This window comes from Panthera tigris, chromosome F2, assembly GCF_018350195.1.
Source record: "Panthera tigris isolate Pti1 chromosome F2, P.tigris_Pti1_mat1.1, whole genome shotgun sequence".
NCBI lineage: Eukaryota > Metazoa > Chordata > Mammalia > Carnivora > Felidae > Panthera > Panthera tigris.
This window is the reverse complement of record NC_056676.1, coordinates 66,106,766-66,127,743: the sequence shown is the minus strand read 5'-3', so window position 1 is coordinate 66,127,743 and position 20,978 is coordinate 66,106,766. Positions and strand designations below refer to the sequence as shown.

General features: G+C 45.7%; 1 protein-coding gene across 2 annotated transcripts in view; it reads left to right on the top strand.

Moving 5' to 3' along the window:
- The first annotated feature begins 688 nt into the window (after positions 1 to 688).
- FBXO32 (F-box protein 32) overlaps positions 689 to 20,978 on the top strand; it is a 35,509-nt gene continuing 15,219 nt past the window's right edge. Inside the window, exons 1-4 of one of the 2 annotated variants that reach the window (XM_042972972.1) lie at positions 689 to 1,049; positions 6,928 to 7,040; positions 7,897 to 7,946; positions 9,146 to 9,238. In XM_042972972.1, the coding sequence (XP_042828906.1) occupies positions 934 to 1,049; positions 6,928 to 7,040; positions 7,897 to 7,946; positions 9,146 to 9,238 (372 nt within the window). In that variant the 5' untranslated portion in view covers positions 689 to 933. Of the gene's footprint in view, positions 1,050 to 6,927; positions 7,041 to 7,896; positions 7,947 to 9,145; positions 9,239 to 20,056; positions 20,292 to 20,978 lie in introns of those variants that run through there. The other variant, XM_042972973.1, reaches the window with a different exon arrangement.

Here is a 20,978-nt window from a genome sequence, read left to right as displayed (position 1 = left end):
GCAGGCACCAGAAGCGCCCGGCCTCCCTGTCCTTGTCCTCTCTTTGGCACCCTCGGAGACAGGCCTGGCAGAGGACACGTTGACGGCGGCCCGGGGGCAGGGTGGGGTGGGGGTTGCCCTCTTCCGTCCAAGAGCCGGGGCTGGGGCTGCGAGAGAGGCTCGGAGGCTGTGGTCTCCTCCCCCGCTCTGCTCCCGGCCGCGCTGTGCTCCCCCAGTTCCGGAAGAGCTGCTCTGATCGCGGGGCTCAGTGACAGCTCGGGGATGGGAGGGGAGCTCTCCCTCCTCCCCACCCCCGCCCAGCAGTGACCCAGACGCCGCTCGGGCCTCCTTTCTGCGCCGCGCCAGCCCGGGAGCCGCGGGAGGACGGGGCGCGGCTTCCCGAGCGCCGGGCCCCGCTCTCCCGGCGGCGGCGGCAGCTGCGCCCTGGGGGGCGGGGAGCGGGCGCCGGGGGGCCAGGGGCGGAGGGGCGGCGGGAGCCCCGGCCTGGCAGCGCGGCTTCAAGTTTCCACCGGCGCGCGGTTGTGCAACAGCCTCGGGAGCGGGAGCCGCGGGCGCCTCGGAAAACAAGCCGAGCCCATAAACAAAGCCACGTGGGCTCCGGCGGGGGGGCCGGGCTAAGAGCAGGCGGCTCTTCCGGCAACAAAGGGCCGGGGCCGGCGGCCCGCGATAAATACTGCGGCCGGGACGGCGGCGCGGCACACTGGCCAGCCCCGCGCGCCCTGCGGCCCTCCCCGGCGCCGCGCCCTCTCCGAGCCCAGGCGCTCGGCTCCGCGGCCCCCGAACCCGCAGCCCTCCACGCCGCCTCCCTGCAGCCGCCCCCGCGTCGGCCCCAGCACCCCTGAGCGTCCGCCCAGGGCAGCGCGTCCCCGAGGCCGCCCGGCCGGTCCTGTCCGTCAGTCCGCCGAGTCCGACCGTCGCGTCGCCCCCGGAGCCATGCCATTCCTCGGGCAGGACTGGCGGTCCCCCGGGCAGAGCTGGGTGAAGACGGCCGATGGCTGGAAGCGCTTCCTGGATGAGAAGAGCGGCAGCTTCGTGAGCGACCTCAGCAGGTGAGTGGATCCGCCACCAACTTGCAGCCCCGCGAAACAGACCTGGGCTGGTTTCGGGGGCGCAGGGGCGGGAGAGTGGGGGGCACGCAGGGCTGGAACGGGGTGAGGAGGAAGCCCCTGGACGAGGGCGGCGGGGGTGGGGGCGGCGGAGTGCAGGGGAGGAGAGAGAAGTTGACCGGGTTTCTGCAGAGGTCGCTAGAGCACGGGATTCGGGGAATTTGGTTTCTCTTATTGTTCAGGGTCTGCGTCTCCAAGTGGGCACAACTCTTTACAGAACCCCGGGTCCCTCTGGGAATCTGACGACAGACGCAGATCTTGTCCGCAAACGTTCAAACTCAAGCATACAACTTCAGGGGACCCCTGCCTTAAGGACACTGGAGTCGCGCCGTCCGCCTGGGCGGGGGAGCGGGCGAGTGAGCTTCGCACCTTTCAACCGCTGGGGGTGGCGGGGCTCGGAGCACCCTAGCGCCGTGGGCACAAGTCGGGTGACGCGATCGGACATGGGTGCAGCACCTCCAGGCTCTTCCCACGCACGGGCGACCGCAGAGTGGGCAGGGAGGATGAGTAACCAGGAAGGGGCGGCCAGATGGTCCCTGGGGCACCGGCGCTTGCGGGGCGGACTGGCGGAACCAGGGTGAAGACTCGCGACTGCGGAGCTGCGGAGGAGGGAAGGGAGGCGGGAAGGCCACCCACAAGCCTTCTGCTTCTGAAAGGAGAAGCGCTTGCACCTGTTTCTTTAGTGGCCCTTTCGGTCAGTTTTCTGAGCGAAATAATTTCAAGTGATGCCCGTCAGTTGCAAAAAGTACCCCACCCCCCACCCCCTGAGCCCCGTCAGTCTGGTTGAAAACCCGAGGTCCGCTCCGTTTGGTTATAACACAGAAGCGCTGTCTAGTAAGTGAAGTGGTCTGGAATCTGTCAGTCCCGGATCGCAACAGTTGACTTCCAGATCCCTGACATTTGGAACAGGTGGGAAGGGCAATGAAAGCGGGTCCAGAGGCGATCAGTGCAGCCCAGTCACCCTTGGATGCCTGTTCGTGCAGCCTTTGGTTGAAACCACTGGCACCAGAACCCTTAAATTGATTCCGGTGATGAGTTCTGTAACCTGACCAGGTTCCCACTTACTGAGATTTACCAGTGGTTTTTGTGGCTGAGCCCCCTGGCACTCAATTTTAAGAAAACTGTCAAGAAAGTGTGGTTATTTTGACAGCTTGACCTCCAGAGCGTGCCCCCCCCCCCATCTGATTGTTATTTGTAAAATATCAAACTCCTTTAGTCTTCCAATGGAAAAAAAAAAAGCATTTAATCCTGGGGGTCTGTCAGGAGAGACAAAAGCATATATAACCCTTATGTTAAAGATATTTTGAGGCAAACTGTAGAGTTTGGAGAGCAAATAAGAAGTCTTATTGCAAATCAGATAATTTACTTAATAGAAAAACAGACCAATTGCTGTCACTAGACTCTTAACCTTTTAGGGATGCGAGTTACCAATTATGCCTAAATTATTCTCCCTTGACTAGAAGCTTGCTTCTAGTAGAATAGAAGCTTCCTTCCTGCCTCCTCATTCCTAAGGAATGATGATCTTGATAGTTTGTTACTTTTATTTCTGTACAACAGTCCAGATTCTTTCTGGGGAAATACAGCAAGGATCTGCTGAATGATGTCCCAGCGGCTCACCCAAATATGATTATAGGTTTCTCGTCAGTAGGATGCAGTCGTTCAGCAATAGAGGATTCAAGATACTGAGCCTCTGGTTCACATAAATATTCACACTGTATCTGCTCCAAGAGATAAGCTGGTATCACTCCCCTTTAGAAGCAGATAGTAGATAGTGGTTCCTCTCGCCACAGAGTGGAAGACCTTGAAGATGGTTTTAACTTACCACAAAAGTTTAACCTAGGCTGGGATCAGGTAGCTTCACACCCCTCAGACCCCTCCATGAGCCTCCTCCTTTCCTCCCATTTCGTGCCTTCTGAGCCAGTGCCGTAGCACCGCCATAGTTACCACAAGTGGTGATCAATACAGTGGCCACCTGTGGCTCTTGGAGGAGTCAGAGTTTAGGAATCGTTTGGTAGCTCCTGGCAAAGCAGCTGGCTGTTTGTTTGCGGAGTATTTTTTTCCTCCACCAATTGTAAACAATCCCTTCCCTACTTAGCATGAGAAGTCTGCCAACTTCTTAAAAGCAGTTGGCCTTCTTGGACCTAGGTCTGGAGTCTCAAATATCCCCACTGTTTTTAGTCTTGGTCATGTTTCTCTGTGATGTAAGGTTTGGGCTGACCGCCTGCCTACACAGGTGAATGCCTCTCCTGTTAGGAGAAAACAAAAGGCCCACGGCCCTTTCCAAAGGGGGAGGGGAGGTAATGAAACAGGACAACAGAGGCCTGCTACACTTCTCTGATTCCACGTTCAATTCTGTGAGCTGCCTGAACAAGAGTCGGGAATGAAGGGTACATTTGGTGTGTTCCGACCTGGGGAGAGTGTTTACAGTTGACCCCAGCCCGTCTGGACGGCACGCCTTCTCTGGACTCTGCTGGCCATTCTGTGTTCTGGGCCCTGTCCCCTTCCAACAGCAGAACCTTACAAAGCCCATCCCAGCCATGAACAGAGATCATGGCAGGCTTTAGGATAAGTTTAAAGCAGTACCCCTCATTTAAAAGGGGTACTTGCATAAGACAGCAGAGGAATGACCAGTTTAAACGTGGGTGGGCAGATGAAAAGTTCAGGGAAAGCGCTTGGCATGAATTGGGGGTGGTCCAAGAATGCTTCAAGGAAGTGGTAGTTGAGGTACCTCCAAGCCTCACCAACAACGCTCCAGCTTCCCCCACCCCCAGAATGAGTCATCTCAGCGATCTGAACCTCAGGCCACTCTTTTCCAAGTCTACAGGCCTGCAGCTGAAAACTCCAATGTTGCTTTGCACATAGCTGAGGCTGAACCAGGAAGCAGGAAGCTTGGTGCCCTGGACGAGTAGTGCAGAAGACAAAAATAATAGGTCAAATTTTTATGAGTGCTTACTGTGTGCAAGGCACTGTTCTACAAGCTTCATATAGTAGGCTGTTTGTTTCACCAGAACAATCTGGGTAGGGAGTCTGACGATTTGCGTCAGTATTGGAGCAAATTAGCATAGAAATCTCACCAGCTTTAATCCACAACCAAACCCTTTAGGCCCTCCATAGCTTTCTTAAATGGCCTGTGATTGCAGAACAAAATGAGAAATAGGCCTTTCCCCCCACCGGTGCCCTTATCTCCTCTGCCCAAATGGTCTTATTTCAAAATCTTTCCATCATTTCTAAAGTTGTCTTTAAATATCTAGGTACGTGTATATTGATAGTATAAGGCTGGGCAAGGTCTTTTTTCTTATTCTGTGCCTGTGCCTATAAAAATCAAGATTAGTAAAAACTAACCACCAAGTGGCAACTTCAGTGGCTATTCTTGAATTTAATGAGGTAATTAGCATCCTTAAATAGTTCTACTTAAAAAAAAAAAAAAAAAGTTAAATGTCATGGTTCCTAAATGGTGGTGGCTTTTCTTGTTAAAAATTTCAGTTGTAATTTTCTCTTGGCCTTGCATTTCCTTGAAATGGATGGACATAATTGAACTCTCAGAATAACCTCTGAGTATATTATTGCTTGAAAGAAAAGCTACAAGCAGACAACACAAATAAACCTCCTAGCCCTTCCTTCCAGGCCCCACCTCTGAAGTCCAAAACCTAATAATCAAGAGAAAAATGCAGGGTTTGTCTTTGGTTGAAGCGTTTCTACATTCTACAGTGGAAGAACATCATCAATGATGTCAAATTCTTCTTCAACTAACTTTGGAAATGAGTCGCTCAGGCTTAAAGCAGATTATTGTCATCTCTATGAGGAAAGCAGGTGCTCAAATTCCTTTGAGTAATGTTCTCAATTAGAAGAGAGTAAGATGAACTGTAAATATTTAAAATCTCTGGGGAATGGCCACAATCTAAGGTCCAGGCTCTGAAAACTTTCTGCCAAACCTCAGAAGTGTGACTGAGAATAAGACCGCTTCATTTTATGGCTCTCTACAGGTGGAATTTAAGCTCTAGGTTTTCGTTCATGGTGTAGGAGTGTGTTTTCTTTAAAAATAAGCCTTCGTGAGGTGTTTTTACATGAAAAACGTTCTTAACTTTGCTTTCTAAAGCTGTTCTCAGCTTTGGTACACCATGGACCAGTCAAGTAACCTTCCATGTTTTCCCCTTCTCAACTTTGATTGAAATTCTTAAGTTGGCTTTAAGGACTCAGAGTCCAGCGCTCCCTTGTTCTCTCTTTTCTTGCTGACCTTGGAGCAGATCACTGACCAGTCGGTGGTTTTGTACACTACTGTCATGCAAGTAGACAAACACACACTCACGCGTGACACAGAGCCTGGCCCCAAACATTCACCCTTGGCTCGTTTAAGAAACTGTCTCTAAGAGAAGACATTTCTGCAGTAATCTCTATGAAACCTAAAAATATCCAGTTTCCCCAAATGAAAAGAAGGCTAGAGATGTTAGAAATCTCAATAAGTGGTATTAAACATGGCCTTACAAGGGCAGATTAACAAATGATAGATTATCCATCAAGCTTATTCCTCTGGGTCCAGAAACACTGAGCACGTTGTTGGTGATATCATGTGTAAGCATTTATGTAGCAAGATACTTATTGTACTTATTGAAGTGCTACTTGAGACGATTGTAGCAACAGGATACTGGAAATTGTTTCAAACCCCCTTTTCTCTTTTGCCATTTGCATAATGTCTGTGGAATAGAGAAGTGCAGGTGTACCTCATTTTATCCAACAGATGTATGTCCAAAGAAGATGTAAAGCAAACCACATTTTAAATTCAGCAAAGGAACTCAGAAAATTAAAGAGCTCTGATATATCGGTGATACAAGAAAAAGCCCCTGATTTATGTTTTACTAGTGGGAATTCTAAATCCTGCCTTGTACATACATCCCCATGGGGCTCGGGGGATCTACTCACTATACTTCAATATTTCTCCAGCATCCTTTCAATGAAAACTCTTCAGAGATTTACTGTGAAGTTATGTGGTATCACAGAATAGAACTCAGCTCCCCAAAATGATAGCTCAGCCTACTGGCAGAAATATGCACCTGACCCAAGTTGAATGTGTGCGTCCTTCAGGGACCTGTGAACTGGGCAGTTCTGTTTTTTCAGCCCTTATAAATTTATGAATTGTGAAATCAGCTGGTTTCATTTAGGACCCAAGGTCTTCACCTCGCAGCATGATGCTGAGTGTTAGTCACAGAATTCCATGAAATCTAAACAATTAGCACTGTATGCTCAACGTCTCCTAGAAATGGAGTATGTAAGTCAGATTTTTGTTAATGTGATCATGTTTCAAAGGCATGATGGAAGCATGCTAGTTAAAAGAAGCTTGGGTACACTTTAAATGGGTGGATTGTATGGTATGTGAATAATATCTCCATAAAGACTTTTTTTTTTTTTTTCTTAGAAAGCAGCTTAGGGTGGATGCTTTTGCAAAATGAAGGCATTGTGTACCACAGTGATAGCAGTAATCATCCCTCTCCCTCCCCCCTGCAGTCGTCATTTTTGCTTAAAGTAATATTGTAGTGCCCGGCATTGCCTTTAGTTAAAGGGTAAAGGGCTGTGTGTCAGACACAATGGCAGGCACTGTTGGGAATTCAAAAGCAGTAGAAGCCCCCATCCCTGCCTTCCACAGAGATGTGACAATATTTCATCCCCAAAGAGGGAGGTCTGTGCCTGAACAGACTTCTTTTGACAGGGTTATTGTTTTGTTTGAGAAGATGTATGTTTGTGTTTTAGAACCTGGTAAGTTATTTATAGAAACAGCTCTTATTAAAGTATAGCTGTTATAGCTCATCCCCTCTCCTGTTATTCCTAGTTATTGCAACAAGGAAGTATACGATAAGGAGAATCTTTTCAACAGCCTGAACTATGATGTTGCAGCCAAGAAGAGAAAGAAGGACATGCTGAATAGCAAAACCAAAACCCAGTGTAAGCCATTTGTTTTGAACTTAAAAGAAAGCTGTTTGAAGATCGCTAGGATTGGTTCTTTGCGGGGGAGGGGAGAAAATCAGACCTCGAGTGTTAGACATCTGCTTTAATGTTTACTGTGTCATTGACAGAGGTCATTGGGAACTTTGCACTCAGAAACCCGGCCGTGCATTTTACAAGCAAGATCAATGTGTTCGTTATAGTCTTATTTATAAGTCAGTTGCTAGTCAGAGTGGGTTTTTCCCCCCACTTGTCACTAATATTTGACGTAGTTAATTTAGTTATTATACAGTGATATGGTCAGCTGAATCAGTTCCAGCATGTGCTTTTATTTGGTACGTGTTGTGAGGCTTTGAAAATAGATTTGTTTCTCCCTCTTTCCTTGTCTAAATACTACTACATTTCTAGATGCTGGGTGTAAGAGTATAAAGTTCTAGAAATAAGCCAGAATCACAGATCTTTAGTTTAATCCACCCATACTACATGATCTCTTCATGTTATCTGCTTTATTTCTACTTTTTATGGCCTTGTATAAGTTGTAGGTTTGACATTTAAAACAAACTTGTACTTGGGTATTTGATTTTTTTCAATTTGGAGCTTTGGTATACTAAATCTGATGATCAAAGATTTGGAGAGCTTCAGACCCGGTAAGCATAACTCCGATATGTATACACTGCAGAAATTAGGCATTTGCGTTTCTTAGATTGTCAGTAGAGTCTCTGTCTTTTTTTGTTAAAACTTTTTTAACACTTTGGAGTATATGAAAAAGAAACAAGTTTAAAATTTGGGGCATGTTGCAAATTTTAAAGCTGTGGGGTTTTTTGTTTTTAATTTTTTTTTTTTTTTGCCTCTGTAGATTTCCACCAAGAAAAATGGATTTATGTTCACAAAGGAAGTACTAAAGAGGTGAGCATCCATCTGTTCCTTAAAGCATATGCTTAGCTTTATGCCTCTCCCAACAGGAAAGGGAGGGAAAGTGGGCAAGAATATGACTTCAAATCATGGCTGGGTGTGGGGGGTAGTGGCTAGCAGCTCACCACCTACCCAACCATCAGAGAGAGTGAGAAGCCAAAGTCACTAGGTGGACTCCCCAGTCATTCAGTGAGATCACGTATGTAAAAGTGCTTTATAAAGATTAGTATACCCATCTCAAATGTATTGTTATAAAGCCTTGGCCTTGCCCCGAGAACAGTGCCTCTTTCTTGTTCTGAGATCTCTTCAGACTCCAACTTTGTTAAGTTTTAGCCCTGGAGGGGCTAATCACTAAACACAGCAGAAGTTTTCATGTCTGCTCAGTATGAGACACTGAGCTAGACCTAGAAGGGGACAAGGCACTGTTACAACTACATTTGCCTGGCACTTTATAAAACCCTTTTATGTACATTTTCTCCCTGCACAGGCATCTGCTCAGATATTTAGGTTATCAAGCAGTGTGGTAGAATGATGGAATTTCTACCACTGTCAGGGACCTTGGTGAATACATAAGTCCCTCTGTGGTTTGGGGCCCCACGGAGGTCAAGGGCACACCCGCCATTATCCAGCTACTCAGAGCAGAGCTGAGACTGTGAGTCAGGGCTCTCTGCTCCCAGTGCTTGTGCGTTCATAGGTAAAAAAAATCAAAAGTTCTTTTGCCTCCTCATGAAGCCTTAAAAAAAAAAAAAATGTTTCTGATGATCCCAATGAGAAAAGCAGTAAAGATGCAAGGCAAGGTAGCAGGCAGGGTTGACACAAGGAAGTCTAATTCTCCTCCCAGGAGATGCTACAGTGACCAGCTATCTTCGTCTCCCATCCTATGTCCAACTCCTGCCCTTTCCCGGATAAGCAACTACTTAGGATTTTCCCATTCAAGTTCATGCGGAGAACAAGGGTCCAAATGGTGCAAGTCACGAAGAGGGGTGTTTAACATGTGAGTCACAGACTAAAGCAGCTGCTAGCTGCACTGTCCATCTTTGTGGCTCGCAGGGGGCTCCCAGAAAGAGCTTATCATGGCCCAGGAAAACAGCATATGGCCACAGGTTACCTAAGACAGGCATCCAGCTTGCCAGTAGAGTCCAGGTGGACCGTTCTGGAGAATGACCTCTGTGCCCCCCCGTTTTCACATTCAGCGCCATGGATATTGCACTCTGGGGGAAGCTTTCAACAGGCTGGACTTCTCAACTGCCATTCTAGACTCCAGAAGATTTAACTACGTCGTACGGGTAAGTCTCTATAGGTTCCCAGGGTCTCAGTTGAATTATCTTTTTCAGGTTCTCTTGAGATAGTTCCCCCCCAAAGAATAACTCTGTAGGACACTGGGAATTTTGAGGAAAGCAGAAAACAGACTTCTCAACTCCCTTCTGTCCAGATCTACTTCGAGTCCTTATGTGGATCCCGTGAGGATGTCCCTGAGATTGACTGTGACAGACAGGAACGGCCATAGTCCTCATGTGAGCCACTTCCCTCCCCCCACCATAAATGGGAACACACTGCAGGCAGCAAGGGCTCTGGCAGCCACATTAGCAAGAGAGAATTCAGTAGTAAGAAAGCCAAAAAACACCATGGCTTATTTTAAAACCTTCTGTACCTCTGATTGTTCTCACTGTCCTCCTCCTTGTCCTGCGTTAGCAGACTCTAGGTGACCCCACGGCATTCTTGGTTTAGGCTACAACACCAGACAAGTTCAAAGCACCTCAGTGCATCTTTCCTGTGACGCCCTCCCACCCCACGTTCAGTCTCTTGTTCACCTAAAGCGTGAAACTACCTGTTCAGGTCCGTTGCTTTACATTTGAAACCCCATGTTGGGAAAAAAAAATTTTAAGGAGCTTTGGCAAGATATTAATGATGAAGGTAGTAAAGCAAATAAGTCTAAACATGCCCTCCAAATCAGTGATTCTTTTTAATTGGTTTATTGTTGTTGTTTCCCCCCCACCACCACCCTTAGCTCTGTTGTGCATTTCTGTCAGTGGTTCAACCTGAGAGGTAGCAGCTGTTTGGGTTTTAGTCTCAGATGTAGGAGGGACTAGGGGCTCCTGGGTGGCTCAGTCAGTTAAGCGGCTGACTTCAGCTCAGGTCATGATCTTGCATTCACGGGCTCAGGCCCTGCATCAGGCTCCATGCAGACAGCTCAGAGCCTGGAGCCTGCTTCAGATTCTGTGTCTCCCCCTCTCTCTGCCCCTCCCCTGCTTTCACTCTGTCTCTCTTTGTCTCTCAAAAACCAAAATAAAACATTAAAAACAAATTTTTAAAAAACGTAGGAGGGAATTTACCACTTGTGGGTGTTGGGTAGCTGGGTTTTTATCTGCTTTTTCCTGGGTTGTTGTGCTTCTCAGTGCCCCGTCACTGAGTCACATGATTGCCACGGCTCAGCCAGAGCAATGACATTCAAGGCCCCTTGAGGCCTGGATCATTCACCTGTCATCAGGGCAGATGCTGGCCTGGCCGTCCCAGCTGACCTGATAAAAACTCAAGCCTCCTTGTAGGTTAGAAGCTCTGAGCTGAGCCTGTGACCACATGAGTAAATCTGTCAGCTTTCAGCTGAGCCCTTATTCCAATCCAAAAGGGATGAAAATAAGAGACCTTCTTGATGAAATGTTCACGTCATTCAGTGTGACTCTGCCATTTCAGGGAGGTCACTGTGGCCTGCAACCCAGCCCAGGCTGGTTGGAGACAGGCCCAGCAAGAGCTGGAAACTCTGTTGCTAAGAATATGAATACTTTCCATCTTCTAGGTGTCAGAGGAGGACACCCAGTTCTGATGTCTTAATTACAAACCGATCAGCAAAACAGTCAGTTTGTAGATGGGTCTTTCGACTTGTTTTCCCTTTCACAAGAAATACAGCAAAGGAACAAGGTCATAATAGCAAAACTCTATCTTCGTGCAATTATGTGCCTTCACCTTTATTCGTCCATTAACCCTATGAAGTGTGGGTACTTTTATTATCTGTTTCAATAAACGGAAATACGGCAAAGTAAAATGGCTTGTCCAAGGTCACAAAGCTACATAAGCGACAAAATCGGGATCTGAAACCTGGTCAGTCTTAGAGTCCACACTCTTCACTGCTACAGTAAGTTCTCTGCAAGCAGAGGACTGAAGGTACAATGGTCTGAGGTCAGGCCTCAGCCCCGCAACTTTCATACTATTACAGCCTAAGGCTCAGCCGCCCCTTCCGTAACAAGGATTTAGAACAACCCCAACTTCACAGGGTAGCTGTGAACTCAGTAATGTTATATATGAAGATACCCTGCAAATCGGAATCAATTATTCAGAGTCAGCTACTAATATTTATTATTGCCTATTCACCTAAATTATCATTGATTCTCCCTAATATACCTTTTCAATTCAGTTGATAAATGTTTTTCTACTTCCAAAAAAAAAGATTAATGGGAAATCTGCCTGCCACTTGATTAAGACTCAGCATAGAGGACTTGTATCTGATAGTATCTAATTATAAAATGTGAGCACTTTCCCTCAAATAATCTTGAAGTTAGAGAAACTGCTGAATGCTCTCAGAGCTGTCAGGTTCAGCAATAGTGGAAAGTGTTTCTATTTTGGAAAGAACAATCTTTTTTTTTTTTTTTTTCCCCTTTCACTGTTAAGAGTCCTCTATAATTTGAGAAATAATGTTATTTTTATAAAGAGCTTAAAACATTTTAATGATAGGCACTGCGCTTTGAGGGTTTTCTTCTAAGGAAGTCAATGCACATGTCATATATTCTTACCCTTAAGCCAACTTTGCAAAGTAGCTTGCCGATATGTCCTCCCCATCTTACCACTTGGACATAATGGTCTAATATAGTACCATAGTGATTCCTTAGTTCCAGTGAACAACTGAACCAACTTTGAAGGGCTTTAAAAAATGTTTTTTAATCTCCTTAAAGCCAAGTACATTAAAAAAAAAATTTTTTTTAATGTTTATTTTTGAGAGAGAGAGACAAAGTGCAAGTGCGGAGGGGCAGAGAGCGAGAGGGAGACACAGAATCTGAAGCAGGCCCCAGGGTCTGCTCTGAGACATCAGCACAGAGCCCAATGTGGGGCTCGAATTCACGAACCACAAGATCATGACCTGGGCTAAAGTCGGACGCTTAACCGACTGAGCCACCCAGGCGCCCCTAAAGCCAAGTACATTTTTTACAAAATGTGTTCATGCTGGCTTCCCTCTTCAGAGACAGACAACGCAGAGGGAATAAAAGAGGTGGCCAACACCGCTATCTCAAAATTGTCTAATTTTTATCTGTAAGTACAAAAGTTCTGTGGAATTTATGGAGTCAAAAGTTTTTAATAGAAGCTGGGAAGGAAAGGTTTTCATATAGTATCTGTACCTTATTTTAATAGGCTTCAGATTATACTCGCTGCCTTCATTCCCTTCTCTACACACACACACCCAATGGCTTAAGTACAATTTTAACTGTGGTTTTTAAGGATGATCTAAAATCTTTAGAGGCAACAACTTACCCATTTATGAAAGGTCATTTTAAAAATTGGTTTACACCATGCCTGAAGACCAACACATTTTGGAAACTCCCTTGGGAAGCCGGTGAGCATTCCAGGGGCTGGGCTGGTGGTAGGGCTGGAATTTGGTCCCCATGAGGAGGTGAGTGCTGACTAACTCAGCTAGGGCACAGAAAGGCCAATGGAGAAAGTGGGTCTCCAGTAAGCTGGGAGAGGGTTTTGGAGACCACACATCAACTCACAGCTGTCTGAACTAAGCCTGCTGTGGCCCACTGGTTCTCATTTGAACTGGCTGCACGTTAGAATCACCTGCAAAGCTTGTTTCTCTACAGAAGGCCACTTCTCGGGCATATGATTTAATTAACTGAAGGTGGTGTCCATGCATTGCTACTTAAATCTGCCCTTTGGGGGACCCCCGTGTTTTTAAGTTTGGGAACAAGCTCAAAAAACTATTGGAAGCCCAAATGCTGGATTTTACACATTGCGTTTTTAAACAAGACACAGTAGGGCACAAATGCAGGAAAGGGTTTTCATGCTTTAATGCCAGGATGCCCTTTGACCGGGTCTTCCAGCTCTCTTTGTGGAATGTAGATGCCACCTCTAGACCAGAAAGGTTCTGGAGAACCTTGAGGACCACCTCCCGACTGGAGAGAACTGGCCCATCTGTGCTAGCAGATCAGAAAGGACAAGCAAAAGCTTGCAACCCCACTCTCTATCCCTCTGCAGCCCAAAAGAAAATCACAGCCTAAACCAATGCACATTATTTTTTTCTCCGTTACCACCCTAAGTCCATTTGAATGTTTCCAGCAAGTTACTGCATTCCTACAACCCCTAAAAGTCTTTTCCAAAAACATGTTTTAGTTTAAGTTGACTGGCGGCTTGGCAAACAAAAGACTGAAATATGGCACTATGACTCAAATTCAAACCCAATGCCTTCAATTAAGGGCATGCTGTTGGTGGGTCGTGATGTGCAGGAGAAGCCTGGCCCCTTTGCTAGGTTCCTCTGCCGCAGTGACCTTGGATTAATTTAGCACTGCACATACTTGGCACCTTCCTCTGATGGAGGGTGGCCCCTGCCACCTGGGTCTTAAAACCAGTGGTATCTTTTTCTGTTGGGAGAGAGAAGCTGGGTTGGAGGGAGGAAGGCCAGCCACCCCAATGGCCACAGAGTCAAAAGAACAGAGCCGTGAGCCTATTTGAAAATGACTCACAGAAATGGATGGAATTGTGAGAATCTACTGTGGGGCATTAACATTTGAGGGCACAGGGTGGGTCCTTCAGTGAATGCTGATTAGGCTGCCAGGGATCTTACAGGACAAAGTCTGTGCCGCATAGAATTCCTGGTTTTCAGTCCTAACAAGCATTGAGGCAAGCAGATACTGTAATGTCTGAGTACCCACAGAAGAGGGAACACTTACAAACAAAACACACAAAAGTGGGGACCTACCTGAAGAAATAGGGGTGCCTACATAACCCACAGAAGTAATGGGATACATTCAAAAGTAGAAAGGTACCCATCAAAGGGGGGGGGGGCACCTGAAAAAATGAGGAATTGCCAAGAGACCAAAACAGTGGTGTTTTTGACCATGGACTCCTAAACAAATAACATAAGCACGTACTCTCAATTTACGTATATTCATAAATTCATCTGTGAATCACATCCCTATAAAAGGTGCTAATAATGGTATCTGTCCCATCATGTTGCTCAAGGAATTAAAACTAAATTTAAGTGCTTTCCAACAGGACCTGGTATGTGGTAAGCACTCGATGAGAATCAGTTGTTGCCATTAATATCCTCATCTTTAGGGTCCTAATTACAGGCATTAGAAAACACACAAATAGATTATAGAAATAGACAATAGATATTAAAGATGAAATAAAATGGAGAGATTGATGTTTTATACTTTTTCTGCCAGATTTCCTTTCCTATCCCACTTTGAAGACCTCAAGATCAAATTTGTTTTGAGAACTCAGAATCTAAGCCTATCCCACCATGGGCCATAAATATACAAAAATTCTGTCTAGTTTCTACATTATCAGGTGCTTATTATGCAGAGGGATATGCTAAAATGGACAGGTGAGCTGAGTTTAAAATGCCAGTTCAGCAGACTTTTCTCCCATGCAAGGAGGTAAGCTCCTGAGAGCATTGGACACTGTACTCCAAGTGCTCTGGTTGAGGGTAAGGTTTGTTTTCAGGAACTGTGAGCTAGGACCCAAAGGCCCCTCCAGTCCACAGACAGAGGAGCTCCAAAGGCAAGGAGGTGACAGCATCCCCCTGCTAGGTCCCCATAGATCAAAGACTGCTTCCGGTGAATGCTTTCAAATTCCTAAATAGGTATTTCTGAATGAAATCCATAACATTTACCTAGTGTTGCCATAACCACTTGAGAATCAACGAAGACCTGGTCCCTGCTTATCAGGATCTTCTGGGCTACTTGGGGGACAAGGTACAACTACTGAAGTGGCAGACTGGGTTTTGGTCTTGTCTAGGAGACTGGAGGAGGGGCGGGCACCAGAGACAGCCTGTTGGAAGAGGTAGAATCTCTGAAGAAGGACTGAAGAACCAGTCCTTCCAGGAGCTGGCTAGGTGGTGAGGCAGGAAGAAGGCTTTGCAGGGACAAATGCTGTGAGCAGAAACCGGGAGATGAGAAAGAATGGGAGGGGAGTGCTGGTCAACCAGAGGCCCAGGCAATGTGACATCCAGCCTCATGAAATCAGAGGGTAGAGGTTAGGAGTGCTAGGGTAGACGAGAAGCCCAATCTAAAAGCAGGATGACTGAAGCAAACAGAGCTGCTCAAATTGATGCAAACAGGGAGCGGGGCACCATTACAAGTTCAAAAATATCTGGGATGGATAGAAGACAGGCAAGTTTCTCTCAGATGAGAATACAATTAATTTGTGTAAACTTGGCCCTCCTTCTTAGGATTTTAACACTCCGTTAGAGAGAGATGTTTCACTTGCAAATAATATTTACCCAATCTTGACATGCCTGAAGATTATTAATGTAGCTGCAATGTTCTCTCTTCCAACCTGTCAGTGTTCAAGCTCAAAGTCAGGACAAAACTTTCCAGGTTTTTAATCTGTGTTATCCACTGAATAAATAAGGGTCTTGAAAGTACATGGCACTCGGTACAAGCAGAGGCACTGCCTGATGTAACCAAAGGTTTCTTGCAAAAGACGTAATGTTCCTATAGGTACCCAGCTTGGGTATTGAACACGTGAGAAATGGCAGGGGCTTCTTGAAGCTTCTTTGCTGCCTTTGATAACCCTGAGGCATGTTTTCCATCACACCTATAATTCAAACTTCAGAGCCCATAGTCACAGGAGATGGAAGAATTTAGAGATAAGTTATGTTCTTAACAATATCCTATGCAAGACAGAGTATGCTCCAGCAGCAGCCTTATTGTTAACCCCTGTGTGATTTGGTCTGAAACAAACACACGGGGAAGCTACTGCTTTCTGTTGATGCTTCCGAAGCCCAATTTATTTACCGTTCCTCTAGATGTCAGCTGCTTGCCTTCCTGGAAAGGGTGATCTGTTTGCGCTATAAGTAATTTACTCCTGAAGAATTCGTCTGGAACCAGACCCCATATGAGTTCCAGCCTAACAGTCGAGACGATCTAGCACCGACCGTGATTGTGTCATTTGACCATCATGAGCCTCCTGATCTAAAGAGGAGGAATTTGGGTATACTCTTTCCCAGGTCCCTTGCAGCTACAATGCTCATTGATTCTAAAAGACAAATGTGTTAGAAAATAAATATTGGTTGACTGCCTACAACGTGCCAGGCTGGGGGTAGAGTGATTGGTAAACAAAACAACCCCTGCAGTCTTGAGGTTCATATCCCAATTAGACAGTCAACAAATAAGGAAACAAGATCATTTCAGAGATGTGTAAATGGAACAATGAAACCACAGTAAGATAAAAATGGCGACTGGGAGGTTTCCATAGAGGATGGTCACAGAAGGCCTCCCTGAGCAGGTGATATTTGAATGAGACCTGAGGGGTGGGTCAGAGCCAGCATGCGAAGCCGTGACAAGGGCAAAGGCTGGGAGGTGGGACTGAGCTGAGCCTGTTCAGGAAACCAAAGACGGCCCTTGTGGCTAGAACAGAATGAAGTTGGAGGAGGGGCACAGGCCAGATCAGGGAGGACCTTGCCAGTCACGGAAAGGAGGTTAGATCCTCTTCTAAGGGAAGCTGTTTGAGGGTTTCAAGCAGAGAAGTGACATAAGCTGATTTTTTTAAGTATGAATGCTATGAGGAACCGAAGGTGAGAGAAGAAACCTGTCCTTTCTTCGGTTAAGTGAGATAGGAGGGGAATATCTCTTCTGCCCAGTCATGTTCCACACGCCACTTCAAACTGTGGTTGTAACCGCTCCAAGATTTGCTATACGATATTGCTTGCAACTAGATTTTTCCCCTACTCGACGTCTCCAAAATGAGCACGAGCCAAAGTTGAAGGGCAGGATGTGGTTTCGGCGTGCGGTGACCACCATCCCTTCCTCTGGTAGCCCAGAACCATTCCTGTCACTGCACAACCAGTCACTGCAAATCACTCCGGATACCCAGACTGCCCACGCGGCAATGACACCATGGAGTTCAGGAGGGGCCTGAGAGCCGTCTTGCTCCTCCTTTTCCTCCTCCTCCTTACCCTCCTGCCTCTCCTTAAACACAGCACAGATTACTGGCACCTGGGCTAAAATTTGCCCGGCCGAAAAGAAAGAGCCATTTCCCAACAGAACATTTTCCTTTGCTCTCTTGTGGCTGGGGGCAAAGAATCCAGCCAGCTAAGTCATCTTGGTAAAGAAATTGCCACATGTAGTCCTGCTCCCCTCGGCACACAGCTCTCTTAACACAGAAGTAAAATTAATCAATTTAAGTCCTCTTTACCACTAGTTCCACACCATACTACCTACTGGTTTGGGGCCTGCAGTGTTATGCTGATGTGGAAAGTAGACCTAAGTGGTTTACCCAAAGCAATGGCCCCAGCCCAGTCATGTCGTTAACACTTTCTGCGGATTATTTCTCCCTTAGTAGTACAAGCTGATTACCTGTCACAATGTAATATTGATATGGCATTTCCAGACCCTGTCTCCCAGAGTATAGCAATACGTGATATTGCTACTAGTTTTTTTTTTCAATATATGAAATTTATTGTCAAATTGTTTCCATACAACACCCAGTGCTCATCCCAACAGGTGCCCTCCTCAATGCCCATCACCCACTTTCCTCTCTCCCCCACCCCCCATCAACCCTCAGTTTGGTTCTCAGTTTTTAAGAGTCTCTTATGCTTTGGCTCTCTCCCACTCTAACCTCTGATTTTTTTTTTTTTTTTTTTTTTTGCTACTAGTTTTAAAGTTTGGCCATAGATGCAAATTTGATCGACCCTGAAAAGCTGAAGTCCTTAACATGTTTTCTGTTAAGACACATCTGGTTAGAGTCCACCACTTAACTACTGCTGGTGTGACTTTAGGTATTTGACTTAACTTCTCTGAGCCAGTGTCCTCTTTTTCAAATGGAGAGCCTAACTCCTCAGGTTACCATTGAGGACTAAGCGAGATCATACATGTGAAGTGCTTAGTGCAGTCACTGATGTGTAGTAAACCCCCATTTATCGTTAGCAAAATAAGACCTCACAGTAGATGCAACTATGTAAGTCGTAAAACGTATCAATGTTAACATTCATCAACAGATAGGGAGCTATTAAAATGTATCACAAACATAATAAAAATGACAGAAAGTGATATTAAAATTTGAAACCATTTAAGCATTTGGTTGACAATACATAAAATTGAAATACAAGGATTCTAAAGATCTTTAAACCATCTGTACTTTACTAATTCACTATGCCCTCCCTGGCATTAATTTTACCTAGTGATATTCTCTGTATTATGATAAAAACTAATAATAATATGAGTATATTCTTTGTATCAGACACTATTCTGAATGCTTTATGAACACAATCTTCATTGCAACTCCAAAGTTGGTACTATTATTATGCATAGTTTACAGACGGGGAAACTGAGGCACGAAGTAAAGTTGGTAAACTATGGCCCAAGGACCAAATCTGGCCTCCCACCTGTTTTGGTAAATAAAGTTTTATTGGAACACAGCCACATCTATTCATTTACATGTTGCCTAAGGCTGCTTTTGCACTATAACTGCTAAACTGAGTAGTTGTGACAAAGAGCCTATAGCCCACAAAGCCCAAAATATTTACTCTCTGGCCCCTTACAGAAAGTTTGCTAAACGCTGATATCAGCTGTAAACTTCACTAAAAGATTGGGGTCTGGAATAGGAAGAAATAATATTTTATAATAGTAATAATGCCTTGAATTTGGTATTCAGAATGGGTTTTTACACATTTATCTCTTTAACTCTTATAACAACCCTGTAAAGTAGGTAGTCTTTTCATTTCCATTTCAGAAATGAAGAAAATGGGGCTCTGAGAGGTTAAATGACCTATGCCACAGGCTAGACAGTAAACTCCATGCATCTAGCTATCATGTGACCCTACTGTCATATCCACGTCACCTGCCACAATGCTAGGACAGAGCGGGCACTCAGAAAATATTTGCTAACGAAAGACAGTTGTAGAGGTCACCCAGCTAGAGAAGCTGGGTGTGATCCTATTGCAGGGTTTTTTCTCCTGACCCCACAGCTGCCTGGCAGTGAAAAGAGGGACTTTTTCTTGAGATCAGGTTAAACATAGGGTAGTTGACATGTCATCCTGATGTCGATTGAGAAATTTTCGCTGCCGTATTACTCTTCTTCCTTAGTCAAACATCGTCTCAATCTGACCAAAGGGCTTTTTGTTTTCCCTCAGATGCAGAGTCATAGCCTTGCGAGTTGCCTTCTCCATGTGATTGGTGTGTTTTTAGACAAGATTAAAACTGACACCCTCAAGAGATGGTAGTCACGTGGAATCTGGGTTTTGGACAGATTTCAGGCAGAGCTCTGCCCGCCCTCCCCCATTCCACCACACGATGAGTCACAGTGCACAGCCAACTGCCGTTCCGAGAGCCACTCAAGGCTTTTGTTTTCTTTCATCTTGCTTTATGCTGGTCATGTGAGGCACAGTGTATTAATAGACCATCGGGCTGGCCTTCTCAATCTGGTTGTTGTTGGTCAGGGAGATAAATGCAAGGTCTGGCCGGTCCCTTGGTGCCATTTGTCACTCCTCTCTTGACTATCACGTGCTGGTTGGTGACAGAGCTGAACCAGACAAGCAGAGGTCATCGGGTGTGGTCACCACCCATGGATGTGGCCTCTACGGATGTACTGACTTCTCGCCTCTCTCAGTGGGCACTGGATCAGCTCCTACTTCCATCTTTGGATCAGCAGCACTAATCTTAACAAACCAGCCTCCGCCTTGCCTCACCTCCTTCTCCCTGCATGTGTGAGAGATACAGAAGCCGGGCAGGAAAAGGTTTTGGGGTGGTTTTTTTGTTTTGCTTTGTTTTACTTAAAAGTAAAATTATGTTCAGGAAATTAAAAGTCTGTATGTGGTTTGACAGGCTCCAAAAGGGCTCCGGGAGGACAGAAGTTTTAAACAAATGTCTTGGAAGCAGAGGTTCTTTCAATTGCCTAGGGCTTTGATCCAGAAGTTTCGGTTCTCCTCTGCAGCCTACTTCTTAGAATGTCACTTTGCTAGTTCCCTCAGCCTTGATTCCAACGCTTCCAACAGTGTCACACTCGATGTTTATTGACCCAAAGTGAAGTTGGGCTGGGGCCTAGCCAGGAGATGAAACGCTCTTGAAAAGTTTCCTAGGAGCAGAAATTCAAGCTTTAATGTCAAAGAGGGGTCTTGGTTCTAAGTCTAAGGTGAGTGCGTTGGGGGCCTGCTGGGCTCTGGGGAGATTATTTTCATTTTACATCAACTTCTTTTGTTCAATAACTCGGTGAAAGCATCAAGTGTGTTGAGGTCTCTGCTGAGTCCTCTCCTTGCTCTCAGTAAATTGATAGTCTCTTGAGCCTCACTTTGTTCATCTGTTAAGTTGGTTGAACTACATGATCTCTAAGATGCCCTTCCAGTCTTAAGTTTCGTTTTTTAACAATAGAATTTTTAATAGATTTTTTAAAAATATTGCCACATCTGTAAAGAATTTTGCTACCAAAGAAAGACCAGACTAGGGATGCACCAACTTAAATTATTACCTTCATTTCTTTGTGTTTGGCAATAATGGGGGTCGTGGGATTGGGACACAGTCTTTCAATAAACACCAACCTCTATTTTCCACCTAATTTGTGCCAGGCACTGTGCTTTATGGGCATTCCCTCATTCAAAGCTCTCAACAATCTTGACGACTCTGAGTATTATTAGTACAGATGATGAAACCAGGGCACCAAGAAATTTAGTAACTTGCCCATAGCCACAGGGCTAATAGGTGGTCAAATCAAAAATTGAACCCAAGGTTAGGAGCTATAAGGATCCTAGCCTCTAAGCAGAAATATGTAGATATATGAGACAACCCCGAATTCCTCTCTTTTCCTGTGATTGGCCTCTTTCCA